Genomic DNA, 21248 nt, shown 5'->3' on the forward strand with positions numbered 1-21248 from the left:
CACAGCCAACTGTGGGCAGTAAACATCATTACTGATGTTTTTGCAACATGCCGGATTACATTCAATTACACCTGAACGACATTAATGTACAATTCAGTCTCATTAAAAGCTGTATAAAAAACAGTCTGACGGACATTTCAGTAGATTATGTTATAGATGCGAAATACTATAGAAGTTAAAGAAGCAAAATACATGAAAGTTCATTTGTGATGTTGGAGAGCTCTGTGTGCGCACATTTGCTGACTAAAGACACACAAACTGTGTCTTTTTTCTCTCTGCAATTTTCATTATGTAACGATCTCTGTGCTGACATGTGGAGAGAAGCGTGAAACACTGGAAACCGCTCCGCTCATGGTAAAAGTAACTTTACTACCTGTAACACGTCCACGACTTGTAAGCATCTTGTTGTGCAGCAACATATTTCTCTTCCACTCTGTTACATTAATAACAGTTTTGATGAGATGAAATATGCGAGGAAAGGCTCAAAACACTTGGGGCTGAAGCAGTGGTGGCCCCCGGGACCTACAGGAGGGCCCCAAAGCTTTGGCACCGCATCACAGCTGTTGTGTTCACTTTTGCTGTTAACATGAACACAAATGAGACGCAGGAGATTTTCTGTGATTCAAAGAAACTTGTGGCATTTAGTGCCTAGTGCATGAAGTAGTGTGATGGTCACATAGTGCAAAGAAAAGAAACTGATCTTTTTTAATCTTAATTTATTTCTTGGTATTTTACCAATTTTGTTCTGTCCTACTTTAACCAGTTAATTAAAGTTCAAATTATGGGATGGTACCAGTGAGGCTACAGTACGTTATGTTTCTGCACATTATATTTAGTTATATTGCTTTACTCTGTATTGATTAAAATGGAAAAATAGAAGAAAACAAACAGTATGCTTGTGAGGAAGCTCTAGTTCCCTGCTATGACTGTGTGCTGGATTTGTTCACGTGGAACCCGCTGAAGGTGAAGAATCGCGCAGATGTCTTGAATTTGTATGGATTTATTGTCACCACCACAACCACAATCCTTGTACAACTGTCTGATGACTCAGTGGTTCTGTGTAAAAGAACATAATAAATCAGAATAAACATGTCAGATATCCGTATGAAAGTATAACAGGCTAATGTAGAAATGATAAACTATATTACTTTCTGAATGTATACATTTCAACTATACAAGATAATACAACTGGCAAACAGCCGATAAATAATGTGGCCATGTATTAAACAGGCATAGCTGGGGCTGAAGCAGTATATTCCCTCTAACAGTGGGTTAATATACATTAGCAGTGCAACACTGCTATCTATTGGCCAGTAATAGACATGCATGACATCAATCCAGGGGCTGAGCGAGCTGCTACACTGCACGGGTTGTGCACGCCTGTTAACTAAAGAGTGGACCTACAAAAGGCCGTTCAGTCCACTATTCTATTGGTAATATGGTAAATATCACACAACACAACTCAAACATAAAGTCCTAACCGTATGCTTGAGAGTATGATGCCTGTTAACATCTAGTGACTGTGGGTAACAGTAGCTGCTCATATGAGACTACACAGTCGGCAGAATACATGAATATGAGCCCCTTTAGATTGGTTAACACAGAAACAATTCACTAACGAACAGCAACTATAACAACATTCTTAAACATTTCACTCACTTGCGCTAGACGCACTTGACACCAGATGACTGTTTGTACAAAGCAAAGTTCTTAACCCAAAAGAGCGTCTGATGCGTGGCAGATTTCAGACTACCATATTGAGGAAACTGCGGGTCAACCTAGTTTAGTTCTGATGAGCCCCAAAGTCCATGTCACATGATGCAGAGTTCAGGTGGGGGAAGAGAGAGAGAGAGAGAGAGAGAGAGAGGGGGGGGGGGGGGGGCATTATGTATTGAGAATGTTGCTGTTAAATGGGGCCTTTTGGACAATGCTTGTTTATGTGGCGTGAGCCACATCCCCTGTCCTGTACTTCTTACACCTCTGCTGAAATTGCCACAAAGCTACAGACAGTTTAGATGGAAAAGGATGCTTTAATAAAACAAAACAAATAACCTACAAAATCCCTGTTCATAATGTGTGTATATTTATGTTATTCTGCATGGTAGTAGTATACACTCCTTTATTACATGTGTGTAAATCTCTTTCTCTTCTGTTATTCTAGGTCAAGGTCCAGTGGGTCCAGTAGGTCCACCAGGTGAGTGACTGAAAATAAATAATAATATATAACATTAAGTTATAAATCTAATGTTTACAATGTCTACTTCTAACATATGCTGTGCTTTACCATGTACTATACCTTCACCTCAGTCTTCCTTTACCTCAAGCTCACTCTTTACTGTCTCATCTCTTCATGTTTGTAGCAGCACCAAGGCCAACATTTTATCCAAAATTAGATGAAATGAACACAGCCTTCAATAGGAAATGATGTACTCTTTGCACAAAAAGTGGCATAAATGTGTTTTCTGAATTTCACTAACCTGAATACCCAAGTTCCATGAAATTGTAGTAGTTTTAATACTAAAAAAAAACTAAAAAAATTATTACATGATAATCAGGTCAGAACTATACTGAATTATTGCCATATACGCTAACATGTGGTATTCACGGATGGCTTTTAGGATGTTATTTTTACATGAAAAATATAAAGTTCAATTTTGTTTAAAAAAAAAGTTTGCTAAGTAGTATGAAACTCAAACTTCTTTCACCACAATCAATCTATTGCCAAATATTATTCATAATTAAGCCCTACATTTATGCAACTAATTTGCATAAATGTAGGGCTTCTTCGAATTTTCCCAATTTCTTTCTGTCCTATTTTAACCAGTTAATTAAAGTTCAAATTATGGGATGGCTCCAGTGAGGGTACAGTACATAATGTTTCTGCTCATTACATTTAGTTCATTTCAATGGAAAATAGAGGTTAAAAAAAACATACATTATGCTTGCTCAAATGGTGTGAACCACATCCTCTGTCCTGTACTTCTTACACCTCCGCTGATATTGCTGCAAAGTTACAGCCAGTTTAGATGTAAATGGATGCTTCAATAAAACAAAACAAAGAACCTGCAAAATCCCTGTTTGTAATGTGTGTATATTCATATTATTCTGCATAGTAGTAGTATACACTCCTTTATTACATGTGTGTAAATTTCTTTCTCTTCTGTTATTCTAGATCAAGGTCCAGTGGGTCCAGTGGGTCCACCAGGTGAGTGACTGAAAATAAATAATAATATATAACATTAAGTTATAATTCTAATGTTTACAATGTCTACTTCTACCATCAGCTGTGCTTTACCATGTACTATTCCCTCACCTCAGCCTCCCTTTCCCTCAAACTCACTTTTCACAGTCTCATCTCTTCATGTTCGTAGCAGCACCAAAGCCAACATCTTATCCAAAATTAGATGAAATGAACACAGCTTTCAAATGGAAATGATGTACTCTGTGCACAAAATGTGGCATAAATGTGTTTTCTGAATTTCACTAATCTGGATACCCAAGTTCTGGGAAATTGTAGCAGTTTTAAAACAAAAAACAAAAAAAAGAAAGGAAAAAAATTTCCCAATTTCTCTCTGTCCCTTTTTTAACCAGTTAATTAAAATTCAGATTATGGGATGGTCCCAGTAAGGGTACAGTACATAATGTTCTTGGACGTTATATTAATTAAATTGCTTCATTCTGTATTCATTTAAATGGAAAAATAGAGGTAAAAAACATACAGTATGCTTGTTTAATTGGTGTGAACCACATCCCCTGTCCTGTACTTCTTACACCTCTGCTGATATTGCTGCAAAGTTACAGCCAGTTTAGATGGAAATGGATGCTTCAATAAAACAAAACAAAGAACCTGCAAAATCCCTGTTTGTAATGTGTGTATATTTATATTATTCTGCATAGTAGTAGTATACACTCCTTTATTACATGTGTGTAAATTTCTTTCTCTTCTGTTATTCTAGATCAAGGTCCAGTGGGTCCAGTAGGTCCACCAGGTGCGTGACTGAAAATAAATAATAATATACAACATTAAGTTGTAATTCTAATGTTTACAATGTCTACTTCTACCATCAGCTATGCTTTACCATGTACTATAACTTCACCTCAGCCTCCCTTTACTTCAAACTCACTCTTTACTGTCTGATCTATTCATGTTTGTTGCAGCACCAAAGCTTACATTTTACCAAAATTACATGAAATGAACACAGCCTTAAAATGGAAATTATGTACTCTTTGCACAAAAAGTGGCATAAGTGTGTTTTCTTAATTTCACTACTTTAACCAATTAAAGTTCAGATTATGGGATGGTCACAGTGAGGATACAGTACATAACGTTTCTGCTCATTATATTTACTTATATTGCCTCATTCTGTATTAATTTAAAATTTTGGAAAAATTGTGGGGAAAAAAACCTACACTGTGCTTTTTTATTTGGTGTGAACCACATCCTCTGTCCTGTACTTCTTACACCTCCGCTGATATTGCTGCAAAGTTACAGCCAGTTTAGATGTAAATGGATGGTTTAATAAAACAAAACAAAGAACCTACAAAATCCCTGTTTGTAATATGTGTATATTTATGTTATTCTGCATAGTAGTAGTTGTTATAAAAATTATGACTACACTGTGTATGAGTGTTACTATTTTATCTTGATCATGATAAATTTTTCCTGTCTTGTACTGCAACTCTGCAACATCAGCAGACTAATCAGCTAAGGTTAAAGGAAGCTCAGCATTATATTTGTAAAGAGGAAGATGTAGAAATTAAAATTCGTTGGAGACAAGGTGAGACATGTCATCTGGGGGTCAGTTGGGCAGGATGGCTCCTAGACAGGAGAACTGAAAACAGACATGACGTTATCTATAAGTCTGTATTTGATAGATTAAGAAAAGAACTGTAATGCCCACTTAAGGTGTATAAAACCCTGTTGTAGGCACTCCTCTGGAAGCCTTTTTTTTAATCCTGTGTGTTGCATTGTGAAACGCTCCTTCTTGTACAAGAAAATACATTCTGTTAAATTTTGATAATTCAGCTCTGGTCTCTATTGTTTAATGGTCGTTATGAAGAATTTCTTTCAACAATACTATACACCCCTTTATTACATGTGTGTAAATGTCTTTCTCTTTTGTTATTTGAGGTCATAGTCTAGTAGGTCCAGTATGTCCACCAGGTGAGTGACTGAAAATAAATTCTCCTAATATATAACATTCAGTTGTTATTCTAATGTTTACAATATCTACTTCTACCATCAGCTGTGCTTTTCCATGTACTATACCTTCACCTCAGCCTCCCTTTACCTCAAGCTCACTTTTCACTGTCTGATCTATTCATGTTTGTAGCAGCACCAAAGTCAACATCTTATACAAAATTAGATGAAATGAACACAGTCTTCAAATACAGTACAGTACAGTACATCATGTTTCTGCACATTATATTTAGTTATATTGCTGTATTCTTTATTCATTCAAATATAAATATAGAGGGAAAAAAAACTAAAATATGCTTGTTTATTTGGCGTGAACCACATACCCTGTCCTGTACCTTTTACACCTCTGCTGATATTGCTGCAAAGTGGATGCTTTAATAAAACAAAACAAAGAACCTACAAAATCCCTGTTTGTAATGTGTGTATATTTAAACTATTCTGCATAGTAGTAGTATATACTCCTTTATTACGTGTGTGTAAATGTCTTTCTCTTTTGTTATTCCAGGCCACCGTCCAGTAGGTCCACCAGGTGCGTGACTGCAAATAATTTCTCTTAATATATAACATTCAGTTGTTATTCTAATGTTTACAATGTCTATTTCTACCATCAGCTGTGCTTTACCATGTACTATACCTTCACCTCAGCCTCCCTTTACCTCAAGCTCACTTTTCACTGTCTGATCTATTCATGTTTGTAGCAGCACCAAAGTCAACATCTTATACAAAATTAGATGAAATGAACACAGTCTTCAAATACAGTACAGTACAGTACATCATGTTTCTGCACATTATATTTAGTTATATTGCTGTATTCTTTATTCATTCAAATATAAATATAGAGGGAAAAAAAACTAAAGTATGCTTGTTTATTTGGCGTGAACCACATACCCTGTCCTGTACCTTTTACACCTCTGCTGATATTGCTGCAAAGTGGATGCTTTAATAAAACAAAACAAAGAACCTACAAAATCCCTGTTTGTAATGTGTGTATATTTAAACTATTCTGCATAGTAGTAGTATATACTCCTTTATTACGTGTGTGTAAATGTCTTTCTCTTTTGTTATTCCAGGCCACCTTCCAGTAGGTCCACCAGGTGCGTGACTGCAAATAATTTCTCTTAATATATAACATTCAGTTGTTATTCTAATGTTTACAATGTCTATTTCTACCATCAGCTGTGCTTTACCATGTACTATACCTTCACCTCAGCCTCCCTTTACCTCAAGCTCACTTTTCACTGTCTGATCTATTCATGTTTGTAGCAGCACCAAAGTCAACATCTTATACAAAATTAGATGAAATGAACACAGTCTTCAAATACAGTACAGTACAGTACATCATGTTTCTGCACATTATATTTAGTTATATTGCTGTATTCTTTATTCATTCAAATATAAATATAGAGGGAAAAAAAACTAAAGTATGCTTGCTTATTTGGCGTGAACCACATACCCTGTCCTGTACCTTTTACACATCTGCTGATATCACTGCAAAGTTACAACCAGTTTAGATGGAAATGGATGCTTTAATAAAACAAAACAAAGAACCTACAAAATCCCTGTTTGTAATGTGTGTATATTTAAACTATTCTGCATAGTAGTAGTATACTCCTTTATTACGTGTGTGTAAATCTCTTTGTCTTTTGTTACTCCAGGTGAATATGAAGAGGGTAAGTTACTGCAAATAAATTCTCCTAATATATAGTGTTCAGTTATAATTCTAATGTTTACAATGTCTACTTCTACCATCAGCTGTGCTTTACCATGTACTATACCTTCACCTCAGCCTCTCTTTACCTTGAGCTCACTTTTCACAGTCTCATCTCTTCATGTAGCAGCACCATTTATCCAAAATTACATGAAATGAACACAGCCTTCAAATGGAAATGATGTACTCTGTGCACAAAATGTGGCATAAATTTGTTTTCTCAATTTCACTTACTTGGATACCCAAGTTCTGGGAAATTGTAGCAGTTTTAAAACAAAAAAACAAAAAAAAGAAAGAAAAACATGTCTAATTCCACCAACTACACACAAATAAACCATAGGAGGAATAAATTACTACATGACAATCAGTTCATAACTATATTGAATTTTTGCCATATACGCTAACATGTGGTATTCATATATGGCTTTTAGGGTGTATATATATAGTTAATTATGTACGAAACATATAATGTGTAAATTTGTTTGAGAAGAAAATGTTTGCTAAGCAGCATGAAACTCAAACCTCTCCCACCACAATCAACCTCTTGCCAAATATTATTCACTGTTTAAGCCCTACATTTATGCACCTAATTTGCAATAACTATTTTCATTCACTTGTAACATTCAGTGCCAATGCATGAAGTAGTGCGATGTTCATATAGTGCAAAGAAAACAAACTGATCTTTTTTAATTAATTTCTTGGAATTTTCCCAATTTCATTCTGCCCCTTTATAACCAGTTGATTGAAGTTCAAATTATGGGATGGCCCCAGTGAGGGTACAGTACATAATGTTTCTGCTCATTACATTTAGTTATATTGCTTCATTCTGTATTCATTTCAATGGAAAAATAGAGGTAAAAAAAACATACATTATGCTTGTTTAATTGGTGTGAACCACATCTCCTGTCCTGTACTTCTTACTCCTCCGCTGATATTGCTGCAAAGTTACAGCCAGTTTAGATGGAAATGGATGCTTTAATGAAACAAAACAAAGAACCTACAAAATCCCTGTTCATAATGTGTGTATATTTATATTATTGTGCATAGTAGTAGTATATACTCCTTTATTACATGTGTGTAAATTGCTTTCTCTTTTGTTATTCCAGGTGGAGAGCAAGGACGTGAGTGACTGCAAATAAATACTCCTAATATATAACACTCACTTATAAATCTAATGTTTGCAATGTCTACTTCTCTATCAGCTGTGCTTTACCATGTACTATACCTTCACCTCAGCCTCCCTCAAACTGACTCTTTACTGTCTCATCTCTTTGTGTTTGCAGCAATACCAAAGCTTACATTTTACCAAAATTACATGAAATGAACACAATCTTCAAATGGAAATTATGTACTCTTTGCACAAAAAGTGGCATAAATGTGTTTTCTGAATTTCACTAACCTGAATACCCAAGTTCCATGAAATTGAAGTAGTTTTAATACTAAAAAAAAGAAAGAAACATGTCTAACTTCACCAACTGCACACAAATGAAGTATGTGAGGAAAAAATTATTACATGATAATCAGGTCAGAACTATATTGAATTGCCATATTTTTATATGAAAAATGTAAAGTTCAATTTCGTTTAAAAAAAAAGTTTGCTAAGTTGTATGAAACTCAAACTTCTTTCACCACAATCAACCACTTGCCAAATATTATTCATAATTAAGCCCTACATTTATGCAACTAATTTGCATAAATGTAGGGCTTCTTCGAATTTTCCCAATTTCTTTCTGTCCTATTTTAACCAGTTAATTAAAATTCAAATTATGGGATGGCCCCAGTGAGGCTACAGTACATAATCATAGTTTCCTCACATTTTTTATTTTCTATATTCTATATTTATTTGTGATGATGAAATATGTTCATGTTTTTGCTTCCTGTCTCATTTGTCTGAAAAGCAAGTTATGGAAAAAGTCAGATTTCTAATATTCTTGAACTGATGTGGTGTTTTGCTCTGTTCATCCTCTTTCCAGCCTCTTTGTCAAGATATACCGTAGGAAAGAACAAACATTACAACAATAAAATATCTCATTGCATCCTCCTTGTACTGGCCCTCCAAAAAATCTTGATCAGTATTTCTTATCATGTTGGTGTGTTTTGAATGTTTAGATTGGATGATGTGAATTATGAGGGTCAAGGATCACAGGATTTAGTGTAATGACTCAAACAAAGGTAGTGTGGAGAATTTAAACACAGAATTTATTTTTAAAAAGTTAGGATTTTGAATAGTCACATTTCATAAGAGCTGATATTAGCAGCTTTCTCCTTCACAGGAACAAGCAGGTTACTGGTAGTGATAGTAAGGAGGCAGTTTGAGCATGATATTGTCTGGAAGGTATTATTTGGTGCTTCTGGTTTAATAGAATGAAATGTGAGATTCCTATATAGTTTTCACAAGCAGGCCAAAAAACCTTTTCATTAAAGTTGAATAGGTCACGACTTTACCATTGTTGATGGACTGAGACTTCATTTGCTCTGTCTAGTGTAATATGTACACTTCTGGCAGTCTTAAGTGTGCTCTATAAAACATCTAAGCTACCTATGGTATTTGTGTAATATAGGGGCATTTGAGGGGGTACAGTGATTCATGACATAAAAAGAATGTGGGAACAGGGTAACGTGAAGGGGCCAATGGCCTTTGGCCCCCCTGCTTCAGACGCCAGTGGTCAGTGGTAGTGTCTATTATGTGCATTCCTAGATATTAAATGTTCATTTGCAATTTTCTGTAGTGGTCCCAGTAATATTTGCTGGTAAAGTGTACTGAAGTAGCATCACATGACATGGTTAAGCTACATTTGAGTCAAAAAAGGGCATAAATGCAGTCGCAAGAAGAATACCCTCCACTCATATCTTGGGATGTTTGATGTGAAGGAAAACTTTCTCTTTCATCTGTTTCACTCTGCAGATTCTTGTTTTTCACTCTGCATTGAGTGTTTTATCAGTGATTATTATTTGGAGAGCTTTAACTGTGCGCTCTCTCTCATGCCTCTGTGTGCCTTTTTTCTGCCTCTTTCCCAGTCGATGATCATGGAGGCTGTGGTGGACGTTATAAATGAAAATTTTGACAGCATTTTGGGTGCAAATTTAGAAGGCTCATTTCTGCCCAGTTACCACAGTTACAGTCAAATCAAGCGCACCTACAAAGCAGCCACCCTGCCATAAACTGATATAGCAGCTCCATGAGTCGTATGTTTTACCTTCAAGACTCTGTTTGTGATGTGAAAACATCAGAGAAATAAAAAGTTTGTATCCAGGTATTGTGTCCTGGCTCAATCTCAGTGGACTGCTATGACAAGTAGGAACAGGTCAAAATACTCACGGTTGAAAGAAACCGACTCCAGCTCACATTTGAGTTTCAGATGTAGTCAAATTATCGTATGTTCCTGCATATAAACTAGCATACTTCTGCTTTTCACATATTTTCATATTGTCACTTCACAACAGTTGCAGGCTTCCCTGGTATAGTGTGTGTCAACTCCCAAGCTGAAGAAATCATGAGAAATGGATGTCAAGGAATCTGTAAAGGGAGCAGATATTCCGTGGGGGTCAGCTCCCAAACCAAAGAAATCCTGAGCAGTCATCTTACAACTGTCTTCCTCCCAATCATCTACATCATTGTGTTTGCTGTGGGGCTGCCCACCAACGCCATGGCAATATGGGTATTCCTCTTCAGGACCAAGAAAAAGCGCCCGTCGTCAATCTACATGGCAAACCTGGCTCTGGCTGATTTGCTCTTTGTCATCTGGGTCCCCCTGAAGATAGCATACCATTTCAACGGCAACAACTGGATCTACGGAGAAGGGCTGTGCAAAGTGCTGGTGGCGTTTTTCTACAGTAATATGTACTGCTCCATCGCCTTTATCACCTGCATAAGTGTCCAGCGTTATTGGGCGGTGGTCCACCCACTGTCCGAGCAGCAGAGGGACAACCGCATACCTGTGTCCGTCTCCATCACAGTCTGGGTGGTGATCTGGCTTATCACCATCCCTCTCTACCTGTATGACCAACAGGTCACAGTAACAAGCTATGATCTAGAAATCCTTACCTGCCATGATGTCACCTTGCAAAGTCAGGCTGAAATAGCAGCTGGCTACTTCCTGACAATGGGAACTCTGGGATTTGTTGTTCCCACTATTGTGTGCATCATATCCTACATCCTCATGCTCAAAGCTCTCAGGAACAGCATGACAGATGCTGCCATCACCAAGAAGCGACGGAAGGCTGTGGTCTTGATGATCACAGTGTTGGTTATGTTTTTAGTGTGCTTCACCCCCAGTAACATCATGCTGCTGGTACACTATATCCTCTTGTTGGGCGGGGCTGACAACAGCCTTTACGGATTTTACATCACCACATTGTGCCTGGCAAGTCTCAACAGCTGCATTGACCCTTTTGTTTACTACTTTATCTCCAAGGACTTCAGGGATCATGTGAAGAACACGTTCCTCTGCAGGAGCGAGAGAACAGCGAAGAGAATGAAGGTGTCCTTCAGGGCTCAGAAAAACTCACAAGAGCAACACACCGCGCCTAAGTCAGGAAAAACACAGAGCACTGAATGCTAGTGGATTAATCATTTTTAAGCTGTTTTTATTCTAGATCAATAACTCCTTTCAGATATTGTTTTTCGGTAATACTTAATTTTACAGGTCCCTTAATTTTTCATAGTAGTTTCCTGGAAAATTGCTGGTAATTTTCTGGTATGAACCATTAAGTTTAAGGACATTTTCCAGAAAGGGAAGAAAAAGTGTTGCTTTAGTTGGTAAGTACCAACTCATTATATTTGGGTTCTTGGTTGTAAATTTGCAAAACTTAGATTCTTAACAGTTCTTTAATTGACAGAAAAACTTAACTGAGTTTCTTTCATAAAAACTGCATGAGTCCATTTCCCATATGCTACAAAACAAGGTAACCCTTTCAAAGAATGAACAGTTACTGTACCTAACAGTTACTTTTAGAAAGTTATTGAGAAAAACTCCTGGAAATTAGTAGGAAATGAAAGGACCCGTAAATTTAAGTGTTATGCTTGATGCTTGATGCTCCGAAAAACACACAAGAGCAACACACCACGCCTAACTCAGATAACACACAAAGCACTGAATGCTAGTGGATTAATCATTATTAAGCTGTTTTATTCCTGATCATTATCTCCCTTCAGATATCGTTTTTCGGTAACACTTAATTTACAGGTCTCTTCATTTGTATATCAAAATAAAATAAAGTGTTACCTTTTTTTCTTATTCTACTGTGACGTCTTCCACCTCAGGTTTGGTTCAGTACATGTAAGGAAATTTAGGAGTCATCTTTGGCAATGACCTCCTGTTTCAGAGCTTTGAGCCGTCTAAATTACTGCTTATATTGTTTTAATACACTTAATTGTCTTTATATCTTTTACGACACACTTGTTTTATGCACTTTGCTTGATGCAGTTTGCTTGATTTCAGCAGGATATGAATGATTGCCTTTATTCAATTTTAATGGGTCTAATCTTTTATTCCATGTTGTAATTTGATGAATTTTCTGTCAATGTTTGATGTGCCAGAATTGAGACCCAAACCTAAAATGTTCAAAATTTAGCAGGTTTTATACTATAGGATAAAAGTTTTATGTGTTTTTAAAGTAATAATTTTTGCTTGTATATCTACATTTTAGTTTGTCAATAAAAGTAATTGTCTAACTAGCTGTTTCCTGACTCTGTGGACGGGTCAACATGGGAAAGGTCAATCCAGGTACTTCTCCTTTTCAAAACAATTCTGATATTTTAACCTTTGTTCACAATCCAGGGTTATGTTCTTCCAAAATCCCTCTCAAAGACAAAATTTCATCCCCATTATTTGTTCTGTGTGTAGAAACTCTAATTGGAAGCTTTTTCATACCTCCCAGTGCCTGGCATAATATCAGATATGTAAACAGTAAAAATATCAAGTAAATTGCAGCCATTTTGTGAAAACACATATCATCCACCCTTTTTTCTTTTTCTCTTTTTTTTTTTTTTTTTTTGAAATGGCATTTTAACACCACTACTTGTACTTGTTCACTTCAGTTAATGATTGTCACTCGGCTCTTGTTCACTCCTCCTCTGTTACACTGCTGCACAGAATACCACGGGAGGTGAAGGTAAACTTTTATGTAATTTTATGAATTACTGTTCTCAGTTTACACACAATGTGTCCACATATGCAACCACTAATACAACTGACTTCTCCCAAAAAACTCTTTCTCCTCTTCTTTTTAACCCTCTCCACAATTTCCCTACTATGGTAAGTAACCTAGGTCACAAAAAACATGCCCCTCAATATTATTCCATTTACTGCCTGAACTTTGTGTTTGGTCATCTAACTGGTCATCAAGCCATTATGACCAAATAATGATTACTTTGTTTAGGTGGGATCTGTCACTGTATATTTCACAAAACAAGTAAAAGGCAACTGCAGTTTTCAACATATTAAACATGCAGTTGGAGTTTATGCTTCCTGTTTGGGACTTGACAAAAGTAAGAAAATAAAACTTTCCCCAAAGTAAAAATAACCAGTATTTTATACTTTTATGAGCTTGTCTTGTGTTTAGATTCAACCCAAAGTCACGTCTCCAGCTTGTCCAGAATGCAGCAGTTCAGATTATTAGAGGAGTAGAAAGACGTGGTCACATCACTCAGTTGCATATTTACCTTAGTTACTAGATTGCTTCAGAGCTGTTTTTTAAGATTTAACTGATCATCTGATGTGATAAGGTCGGTTTTGAAGTCAACAAGAAATTAGAGGGATTGACATGAACTTGACCTTCGTTGTAACGTCACGTATCAGTAGTTGCACAAAAAAATAAACAAGACGTGGCAAACTTTGTACAGACCAGAGACATTTAGTCTGATGAAGTGCATTTGTCCACTCAATTTATGTTAATCCATTGAATCTAATTAATTCAGAATATTGAGTTGTTTTTTCTTTTTGTTTGTTTGTTTCTTTTTGTTTTTGAGGTTTTTCTTTTAACATATATTGTGCCATACTAAGCATGTTCTGTAATGAAATATTGAAAGTAGAGCTGAAAGGAAAGCCCAATAAATTGATTAGTCAATCAACAGAAAATTAACAGGTAGCTATTTCGATAATCGATCTATTGTTGCAGTCATTTTTAAGTATAAACGCCAATAATTTGATAGTTCTAGATTCTCAAATGTTAAAATTAACCATTTGTAGGACATTTTGATAGGTGTTTTGCACAATTTTCTGATGTATAAAAAAATAAACATTGGTCAATTGAGAAAATAATCACCATATTAATAGGTAGACCAAAATCCAGAGTTGCAGCCTTATCTGAAGTAAGCGTGGGAGACAGTACTGAGATGACGGTTACACAGAGTGAGATATTCAATTCCAGCATCACATCAAACACATTAAGCAGCAGGAGATTTGGTTTTTTGATTCATGACCTCAGTATTTATAAAATCTTTACTACAGGAGGACCAGATGTCACACTTTTACTGAGGAAACTGTGAAACTGTTAGTGCAATATTGAACATACTAGAAAAGTTACATTTTAACAGAAGAAGTCAGGACAGCAGTGCTTTGAACTAAATGCTCACAATGACAATGCTAACATGCAACTAACATACTACTAAATTAGCACTAAACACAAAGAACATCTATGGATGATGGCAGTGGTTTGGTCATGAACAAGAAATAAATTTTGACCTAATGATGGCACTAAATGAAAGGCTGGGGGAAGGGTTCAAAAAAGTTATTAAATGTAATCCTTAGGGGGACAGGTACCAAATTTCATTGCAATCCATCCGATAGCTGTTGAGACTGATGGGTGTATGGGTGGGTGTCACTGACACTGATTTCCGCACTCCATATTGTGAATGTTTAGTTCATTTTGTTTAATTTGGTCTAATTTGGTTTATTTGTGTTAATAAACTTATTTTCTATTAAAACTTATTTTCTGTTCAAACTAAGCATGGTGTGTGTCCCATTTTGTTGTGGTCAGTGAGCTGGGTCATAACAATATATATATTTACTGAAAAAATTATTTTATTGCACATATGTTTCACAGTGAAAAGCTTTCAGTCATGTCTTACTTTGAACTTTCTTTAAGTATACATCACTTTTTAAACAAAACAACCTTTTGTCTAAATATGTTTGAGCATCATTGTGATAGTGAAAGACAACTGAGAAGTAACACTTATGTGATCAGCAAACATCCCTCCTTGGCATAGTTTGTTTAATGCTTCCCCCTGCTGGTGAGAAATGTGCAGTACATCCTATATGTACACTCACTAAGCACTTCAATAGGAACACTTGTGCAATCTAATGCAATCCATTACAACAGCTCTGACATAAATTCTACTCTTACGAGGCTTATACATTTTCAGTTTTTGTTGACATTATGAGAAAGGTAATAATTCTACTTTGTGTTTATTATTGAATTCGTAGTGGATGGTGGTGGTGTACTGGAGAGCATTATATTGAAAATTGTTGGAAATAATTTGCCCCCCTCATATATATTAATGTGGTGGACAATTGTTACTCCACTACATTTATTTCACAGCTAGAGCTTCTTTTCACATGAACACTAAAATGTAAAACCGACCCAACAATATAATACAATCCTGGTCTTGAAGAGGGACTGTGTCAGAATGTAGTTTTAAGACTTGAATTGTTTTAGTTTATGTTCAGCTCATTTGTCATAAAGTTGTGTTTAATTAAACTCCACACAGAAAACTGAGGACAAGGTAGTATTATTCCATCATAGGAGTACTGTAAGGCTGCAACCAACAATTATTTTCATTATTAATAGGTCTGACAACTATTTTCTTTTATAACTGATTGATTGTTCAGTATATAAAATGTCAGAACATAGTGGTGTAGGATATTTCTCAGCAGAAAAGAAAGTGGTGGCTTCCATAAGATACCCCCCCCCCCCAGTCAGCCACTGGTCTGTGAAAACCAGTCAGCCACCTCCTCCTGGAGTAAGAAGACATCGGGACAGGATTGGCAAGAGACTGCTAACGACTCTGAAGAGTCAGGTTTGGGGATACAGGCACCTCCAAAGATAAGACATTGAAGGCCCGCATGGAATCTCATAAGAAAAGGTGGTATAAAATGTTCAACAAAATGTCCAACACCACTGTTTGACCAACAGGACTAAGGATGGACCTGCCTTGTTGAAGTGTGTGTGTCTGAACACACTGTTGCACAACAACTCCCCCTCTCATCCTGGGCCACTCCCCACAGACAATCACAACTCCCCCCTCTTTCTGATTGTCTCTCCTTTTCCCCTTTTGTCCCAAATCAAGAGACTATTGCCAGATATACCTGCATGCTTTTAAAAAGGCTACAATGCCATTGCCTTATTCCTTTCCTTGTTGTTTGAATGTGTACATTTGCATCTATAATTATGTTAGAAATTTACAATAATTTTATCATAGTTCTTTCAGTTGTATGTGTGTTAAAATCTGGTAAATAATATCTCAATAACAACTAGAGATAAACATGTGCTGTTTGGCAGCATTGTAATCTCCTAAGCATAAGAACATTAGATTTTTAGTCACGGTAGTTGTTTGGTAAAAAGGTACAGTTTTTGAGAAGTTGTTTTAAAGTAAGAAATATTATCTGACCTCCAGTGGATGCCATGCCCTCAGAGGGGGGTCAAACAAAGATACCACCCCTGGGGGGGTCAGCAGTCCTCTGATTGGTCAGATGCTTCTTTGAAGTCCCTTACCTTACTGTACTTATAAAAGACCATCACTAGAATGAAATAATTGGATTCTTTTTGTTACTGGTACGAAATCCCATTCTTTCTCTGTGTTGAGACCAACTTCAGGTGACAATTCTTCATCTCCACTCCATGCGGTGGCAACACCTTCTCATCCCTCCTGACGGCACCATCTCACTCAGCAGCTACCAGTCCACAGACATGCTAGTAGCACACTTCTGCTCTGCTAACCGGGTGAATTCAAAAAGCTTAATCTGCTTAGAACTGAATTTTAAATTTGCCACCCCAGTTTACCAGCTGCTTCCAGTGATGGTCACTAGTCAGTCTGTGTTTGTTCATCTGTTGCACCCCCTTTTCTGACAAACTCCGGTTCTGCATTCATTCATTCATTGTAGTGTCATTGTTTGTTTAGTGAGTGTTGTTTTGTGTTATTGTTAGGTTAGTCTTTTAGTAATAAATGTTTTGTGTATAAGTTCATTGCCTTTGTTTTCTTTAACTTACTTTAAGTAAGTCACTTTACGTATCCGATCCCTTTTCTGAGTGCAAGTTAATCCCTTTCCAAAACTGATTTATGTGTTAAAGATTCTCTTGACTGATCACCAAGAGAAGCTATTTATCAGTGTTGTTGTACCGATTCTGAAGTTATATCGCCGGACGAATAATTGAAGAAATTCTGCATAGTCATTATTCCCTGAAGTCCAAGTTAACATATTATATGTTTAAGGATAGGTTATGTCTTAAAACAACAGTCAGGTGTTCATATGGACAGTGAAAGAGTTTTCTTTGCTGTAATGATTCCTCCCATTCATGCTGGTTGTTAACAGATCCCCTTCAAATGTGTTTTCAATGGAAGTGATGGAGGCCAAAATCCACAGTGTGTCCACACAGTCATTTTGTGCATAAAATGTATTTAAAAGTTTATCTGAAACTTATATGAGGCTTCAGCAGTCTGAGTTAGTCATATCAAGTGGATACATACATTTACAGTCTTTTTAGTGTCAAATTTCCTCTTTGTGTTTCCTCAGACAGTGTTTCCCTGTTGAGCTGCAGTGGAGGTATAGTAACAGGAAGACGGACTTTGGCACTAAAAAGACTGTAACGATGGAAGATATTTACTTGATTTGATTCATTTGGACAAAATCTTCATATTAGCTTCAGATAAACTCTTAAATACATTTTTGCACCAAAGGAGGACTGTGGATTTTGGCCCCCATGGTCAGTGTGAACAGGAGGAACGATTATGGCAAGAAAAACCTATTTCAGTGTTCGCTGGTAGAGAACCTGAGACCCAAGGAGAAGCTGTGGTTTCTTGCACATAGCAAACATCCCTAAATTTTAACGTCAAATGTAAAAAAGAAGAAGTTTCAAATTTTCCACGGAATGTGTTGTAAGTGACAGTCAAAGAAAGGTCATTGCTTTATGCAAAGTCATAAAACATCAGCATGTAACTGGTAGATGTCCTGGTGGAAGACCATACAGTGCTGCTTGAAAGTTTGTGAACCCTTTAGAATTTGCTCTATTTCTGCATAAATATGACCTAAAACGTGATCAGATTTCCATTCAAGTCCTAAAACTAGATAAAGAGACATCAATTAAACAAATATGACAAAAACTTTACACTTGTTTGTTTATTTATTGAGGGAAATGATCCAATGTTACATATGTATACATTTATTTGAAGGGGAAATGAGAGTCGGGTGTTTCAATCAATGGGATGACAATCAAGTGTGAGTCTGGGCGGCCCTGCCTTAATTAAAGAAGAGAAATCTGGGTCTTCACTATCACAGTCTGAGCTTCACAACACAGGTTTGTGGAAGTGTGTCATGGCTCAAACAAAGGATATTTCTGAGGACCTTAGAAGAAGAGTTGTTGATGCTCACCAAGCTGGAAAGGGTTACAAAACCATTTCTAAAGAGTTTGGACTCCACCAGTCGACTGTCAGGCTGATCGTGTACAAATTGAAGACATCCAACACCATTGTTTCCCTCCCCAGGAGTGGTCGAACAACAAAAATCACACCAAGAGCAGGCGTGTAAAATACTGGGAGGCCACAAGGGACCCCAGGGTAAAGTCTAGGAAACTAAAGGCCTCTCTTGCAGTGGCTACAGTCAATGTTCACGAGTCCACCATCAGGAGAACATTGAACATTAATGGTGAGCATGGCAAAATTGCAAGGAAAAAAGCCTCTTCTCTCCAAAAAGAACATTGCTGCCGTCTACGGTTCACCCAAGACCATGTTGATAAGCCAGAAGTTGATTGGAAAAATATTCTGTGGATGGATGAGACCAAAATCAAACTTTTCTGCTTGAATGAGAAGCATTATGTTTGGTGATGAGCAACACTGAAAGCAAGGGTTAATATACTTTTGGATCCCACAAATATGTAAGATTGGATAATTTTCCTCAATAAATAAATGAAAAAGTTATTTTTTTGTCTCATTTGTTTAATTGGGTTCACTTTATCTAGTTTTGGGACTTATGTAAATATCTGATCATGTTATAGGTCATATTTATGCAGAAATACAGAAAATTCTAAAAGATTCACAAACTTTCAAGCAGTACTGTATATGGATGTAGGAATGTAAGAAGGGGGAGATATACTGATATAAAAAGAAAAGCCAAGAGAGACTCAGGGTCTCTTTTTGGGCTTCCCTTTTGGGTTCGTCACTTGAGGTCCTTTTGCAAGTTTGCCTGTTTTGCATCTTTAAGTTTTTATTCACGCTTTTGTATTTTACTTTTTGAATTTTGCATTACTTATTTTTGAGAAAAAAAAATCCAAATAAAACTGGTTTGTAGTTTTGTACACTCCAACCAAAGTTCCTGACTTGTGCTCATCTCTGAGGTCTTCTAGTATCTCCTTCCAGGTAAGAGGGCGCCCCCCTGGGATATGGCTGACATGAGATTTAAATTTATTTGGATTACAAATTTATAATGAAATTTACTAAGGATGAACTTGCAATATATATTAATTAATAGAATCTGAAAGATTTAGATTTAATGATTGAGATCAACCTGCTGCTCATGTGATAGAGGTATAATTTCAGTACATAATCAGGTTGACAGGTTTATTATAGGTGTTTAACTGGCTAAACTGTTAGGGCCAGGGCATCGACATTGCCCATAAAACCGGGCAATGCCCTCGACCGTCAGAGTGGGCCTCCTCCAGTGATGACCTATTAGAAGGCCATCTTGGAGTACTTTCAAACCTCCAACACCTATTTGCACCAATACACTTCGTTGCGACCCAGCTGTCAGGCATTCCTTACTAAATAGGCCCGTTTAGAGCTGTTCAATGACAGCTGGTGATTATAGAAGACAAGCTGAAATCTGGTTCCCTAAGCAAGGCTAGGATGGTCTCGCGTGTAGATTTTGGGAACCCGTTTGATACCTGTGTCAGAGGTAGAGGAAAGCCGTCTGCCGGTGCCTTATCCACATCAGGGGGTTTCGGTTGTCTGAAGGCAGAAATCATTACAATATATATATGAATATGTATAATATATAAGAAAACTAGCAAATATTCACATATAAGAAGCTGGTACCAGAGAATTTCTGGCATTTTTGATTAAAAAATGACTTAAACAATTAATCAATTATGAATATTACTGGCAATTAATTGTCAGTCATATCAGCAAATCAATTAATCAACTAATAATTTCAGTGCTAGAGTCCTACTCCCATATGTTCTGGGGGCCAAAAACAAACCTTTGCCCTGGGACCATGTCGGAGGTAATTCCGGCCATGTTCATAAGGAGTATTTTTACGGCATTAATACTCATGTCCTTTTAGTGAAGTAATAGTTTGAATGCATGACTTTCCACATAATGTTCCTGTAGTGCAGATGAAGAGAAATGCGTGTTCTAGTTATCAATGACGGAAGGAAGATGAACTCATGAGTGAGATTATTATCATATTACCGAAATCAACCCGAGCTGTGTCTCGGTTGGTTAGATGCGGTCAGCTGACTCAGTCACATCAACTAGTGTCCAAATCATCTATTTGAAGAGGGGATGGCACTTCAAACAGTGAAGCAGTAACGCCATCGGACATTACATTACATATTATTTTAACCCGGTCTTGCAGCCATGACTTTAAAGACTCGATGGTCTCACCTGTTTCTCCTTTTGTGTTGCGTCCAGACTTGTCTCTCTCAGTCAGGTAAGATATTGCTTTGTTTTTTTCCATCACTAATGTTTTATGCTGTCATGAAAACATTCAGCTCAGGTAGATTTAAAATCCAAAAAGACTTGGTCATAACCCAGTAGACTATATGGCTGGACCGTGTATGGTGAATGTGTGAAATTGTGGACAATTTGTTACAGAGATAGTCAGTGTCAGGGGCGCCGGATTCATTTCAGAAGTGCGGGGAGACCTCGGACTCGCACACGGTTCCATTCATATATTTTCTGGGGTCGCGGACACAGATATTGTATGTTCATGTATATGCTTTATTACAAACAATCCTACCGTATAAACCTGGAATCTGTGTGTAACAGCTGACCTCTTTATATACAGTCAATGGTGTAGATGGGTAGCAGAACACAGAACATTATTTACCGTTAGATCCTTGCCGATCCTGTTAATGAAGTTACTGCTGCTGTGCCAGGTGCGTGAATGCGCACATCACTAATGTATC

The 21248-nt window shown here is 36.9% G+C and overlaps 2 protein-coding genes and 1 long non-coding RNA gene across 3 annotated transcripts; all 3 read left to right on the plus strand.

The window, feature by feature from the left end:
* The first annotated feature begins 1356 nt into the window (after nucleotides 1-1356).
* On the plus strand, nucleotides 1357-3985 carry LOC122967891. Its single transcript, XR_006398704.1, has 3 exons — nucleotides 1357-1441; nucleotides 2162-2194; nucleotides 3963-3985. It is a non-coding gene; the product is annotated as an uncharacterized LOC122967891 (long non-coding RNA).
* Nucleotides 1938-11470, plus strand: LOC122968986 (proteinase-activated receptor 2-like). Its single transcript, XM_044334542.1, has 9 exons — nucleotides 1938-1944; nucleotides 2162-2194; nucleotides 3173-3205; nucleotides 3957-3989; nucleotides 5706-5729; nucleotides 6271-6294; nucleotides 6856-6870; nucleotides 8015-8029; nucleotides 10353-11470. Exons 1-9 carry the CDS (start codon nucleotides 1938-1940, stop codon nucleotides 11468-11470), a joined length of 1302 nt encoding a protein of 433 aa, XP_044190477.1.
* LOC122967888 (proteinase-activated receptor 2-like) lies at nucleotides 9627-11835 on the plus strand. The gene has a single exon (XM_044332679.1). The coding sequence runs from the start codon at nucleotides 10403-10405 to the stop codon at nucleotides 11468-11470; it is 1068 nt and encodes a 355-aa protein (XP_044188614.1). The 5' UTR covers nucleotides 9627-10402; the 3' UTR covers nucleotides 11471-11835.
* Nucleotides 11836-21248: the final 9413 nt, after the last annotated feature.

Source organism: Thunnus albacares, chromosome 18 (assembly GCF_914725855.1).
Source record: "Thunnus albacares chromosome 18, fThuAlb1.1, whole genome shotgun sequence".
Taxonomy (NCBI): Eukaryota; Metazoa; Chordata; class Actinopteri; order Scombriformes; family Scombridae; genus Thunnus; species Thunnus albacares.